The 2,713-nt window shown below is 38.6% G+C and overlaps 1 protein-coding gene across 1 annotated transcript in view; it reads right to left on the bottom strand.

Moving 5' to 3' along the window:
* The window catches only part of LOC107835304 (carcinoembryonic antigen-related cell adhesion molecule 20-like), a gene marked incomplete at its 5' end in the record, with an annotated part of 4,445 nt that extends 1,777 nt beyond the window's left edge, over positions 1-2,668 (bottom strand). The window contains 3 exons of the mRNA XM_016667647.1: positions 1,251-1,517; positions 1,721-1,996; positions 2,333-2,668. Of these exons, the coding sequence (XP_016523133.1) occupies positions 1,251-1,517; positions 1,721-1,996; positions 2,333-2,668 (879 nt within the window). The remainder of the gene's footprint in view (positions 1-1,250; positions 1,518-1,720; positions 1,997-2,332) is intronic.
* Positions 2,669-2,713: the final 45 nt, after the last annotated feature.

The raw sequence follows: 2,713 nt of genomic DNA on the forward strand, positions 1-2,713 counted from the left end.
GGAGCGATCAGATAGCAGGTAAAGTGTCATGTTCCGTGTTTCTGTGTGTTTATTTTTGAGTTTCTGTGTAGTCCTGTGAGTCTGTCTCTGTCTTCCCTGTTGATTGCTCCCAGCTGTATCCAGTTCCCTGATTACCTTCCCTGTGTATTTAACCCCACCTGTTGTCTTTGTCTGTGTCGGATCCTCGTCGTGTGATTGTAATAAGTCAGTGTCGTTTGTGTCACGTCTTGTGTTTCGCTCCAGTAGAACTGTGAAGTCCTGGATAGCGTTAGCTTTCGTTTTTCAGTCCAGTGTGTTCAGTTGCTACCGGTATTTGGCTGTGTGCCTGTCTCTTTGCCGTGCTGCCTGTTTTGGACTGACTGAGCTCATCATTAAATTCATCATCTTCACCATAACCTGGGTTCTCTGCGTCTTTCCTCACCACCACCAAACACACTTCATGACACTTTCTAGCCAACATCAGTAGGAATTGTACAATTTCTTTGTCAGTATCCAGGTGGCCGGGTTTGATCCCAAAGACACACAGCACTGGACTAGTGAGAAGTGTTTGCCATGTAACTGAGCTAATTTCTCTACATACTGCCTGCCAGAATGCCTCTGTGGGGCTAGTTTAAGTCTGGCACAGTCTGAAGAACATCCTGGTGTTGCACACACTTACTTGCACACACTTTCAGGATATCCCATTATCCTAGAGATAATCTTTGCTTGTAATGCCAGCTTCTTGCCAGAATAAGATTCTTGCAGAATGCCCCATGCCTTAATAGTATTAGTAATTAGAAAGTTATCTTTGACAATAAATGGAAATTCTTGGATTTGTTTATTTAACAAATTTATCGGGTGATAGGGTATTACATTTAATACTGAATACTTAAAAAATATCCTCTATTCAATAAAGATTACATGAAATCGTTAGCTGGATTAACAGTTTTTTGGGGATTAACTGTGTGCTCAGTTCAGTTTATAAAATCCACAAAACTTGTCAACAAGCCCTGAAAATGAACTTTTCTGCCCTTGATGGTTTAAATTTACACAAGGATTTCAGGACAGCCTAATTGTTATGAGCACAAAATTACATTTGGAGAGATATCTGAATCTATAAACATTGCCTGAAAGCCATTCAAATGAGTACTACATCTACATCACACAACACCCCGATATATAGTATATACAGTATCTTCATTTAGGATGATCATTTAGTTTTATTCTGCTCTGATCACTCTCCAATAACAATAAATAAATGCTATACTTACTTTTCACATTGATTATCAGAGGTTGTGATGTTTGATGCCTGAGCGTTTCGCTGTTTAAAGCAAAACAAGTATAGCTTCCATCATGACTCATCTGAATTTTACTGAATGTAAGCTCTGGTCCAGTATCAGGTAGTGCGACTTCATCTTTTAACCATGAAAATTCAGCAGGTGGAAGTGACACAGCTGAGCACATCAGAGTGACAGTTGATCCTTCATCATAGTAATCCTGTGATGGCAACACCTCCAACTGTGTTTCTTCTGGGCCATCTGAAAACAAAAAACAGTTCTACATCAGAGAAAATAAAAGTTAAGGACGCTGTTCAGTTTTTAAACCAACTAAATGTTAATGTCAAATTTAGGAACTGGAGTAGATTGGTTTGTGCTGTCCTGAAGAGTTTTTTTTTTTTTTTTTTGGAGCATAGAAAAATATAAGTGTGTCAAATTCAGAATTTGTGGATTTCAAAACTTACAGTTGACAACCAGTGAAGCTGAATCATTGTTGGAGCTTACAAAACTGGACACATGACACCAATATGTCCCCAGGTCATAACGAGTCACATTGACTATGGTCAAAAATGATCCTCCATTTGTTGTGTTGATCTGAACTCTGTCACTTGGTGTAATTTCAGAGCTGCCATTAAACCAGAGGAAGGAAAGATCCGATCCGGAGGAGGAGCAGAAGAAACTGAAAGAACTGAACTCAACGACATTTGCATTTGATGGGTTGACCTCAACACTGACTGTTTCTGTGGGGAGAAAATAAATCACAATATACATCTTCTTAAATAAATGATGTAGTACAGGACATTTAGGAAACAATTTTAAAATGCTCTCATGCTGGCACTACAATGTGGATATTATAGGCTTATTAACTACTCAGTTTTTAAAAACAGGTTTGCAACCACTGGAAAAACACTGGACCATAAAAATGTGTACAATTCCATTCACTTTTCCCATCTGTTGCTTGTACCCTATGCACAGTATTAGCATCAGGACATATAAGCATAGTTAAACCTAAAGGGATGACAATAAGCATTTTTATAATTAAACATATTTTCTAGTGAGGGTAAACATTTGCTCACCGTATATTTGCAGTCTTGTATTTCCTGTCATTTGGATCCCATTAGCTGTTATAATGATAACTGTGTACACTCCACTGTCACTCAGTTTCAGATCTCTGAGCTCCAAAGATCCAGTAGATCTGAAGAGGGTGATCCTGCCTTCATACTTTGGATCAGTTACATTTCTATCAGAGAGTGAGGTTATTATTGGGGTAACAGCAACAAGATCATTAAAACTCCAGGCCACTGACAGAAATGGCTCGTCTGTTGGACTCAAAGTAGTTTGAAATAAAAATGTCCCTCCAACAGATGCATTCAGAGGACCATCTGGTAACGGCCCAGATCCTTCTGATAAACCTGGGGGCAACAAAAATAAAATTACAAAAAAAAAAAAGCACAATA

This window comes from Poecilia formosa, unplaced genomic scaffold (assembly GCF_000485575.1).
Source record: "Poecilia formosa unplaced genomic scaffold, Poecilia_formosa-5.1.2 Scaffold1508, whole genome shotgun sequence".
In the NCBI taxonomy this organism is placed as follows: Eukaryota; Metazoa; Chordata; class Actinopteri; order Cyprinodontiformes; family Poeciliidae; genus Poecilia; species Poecilia formosa.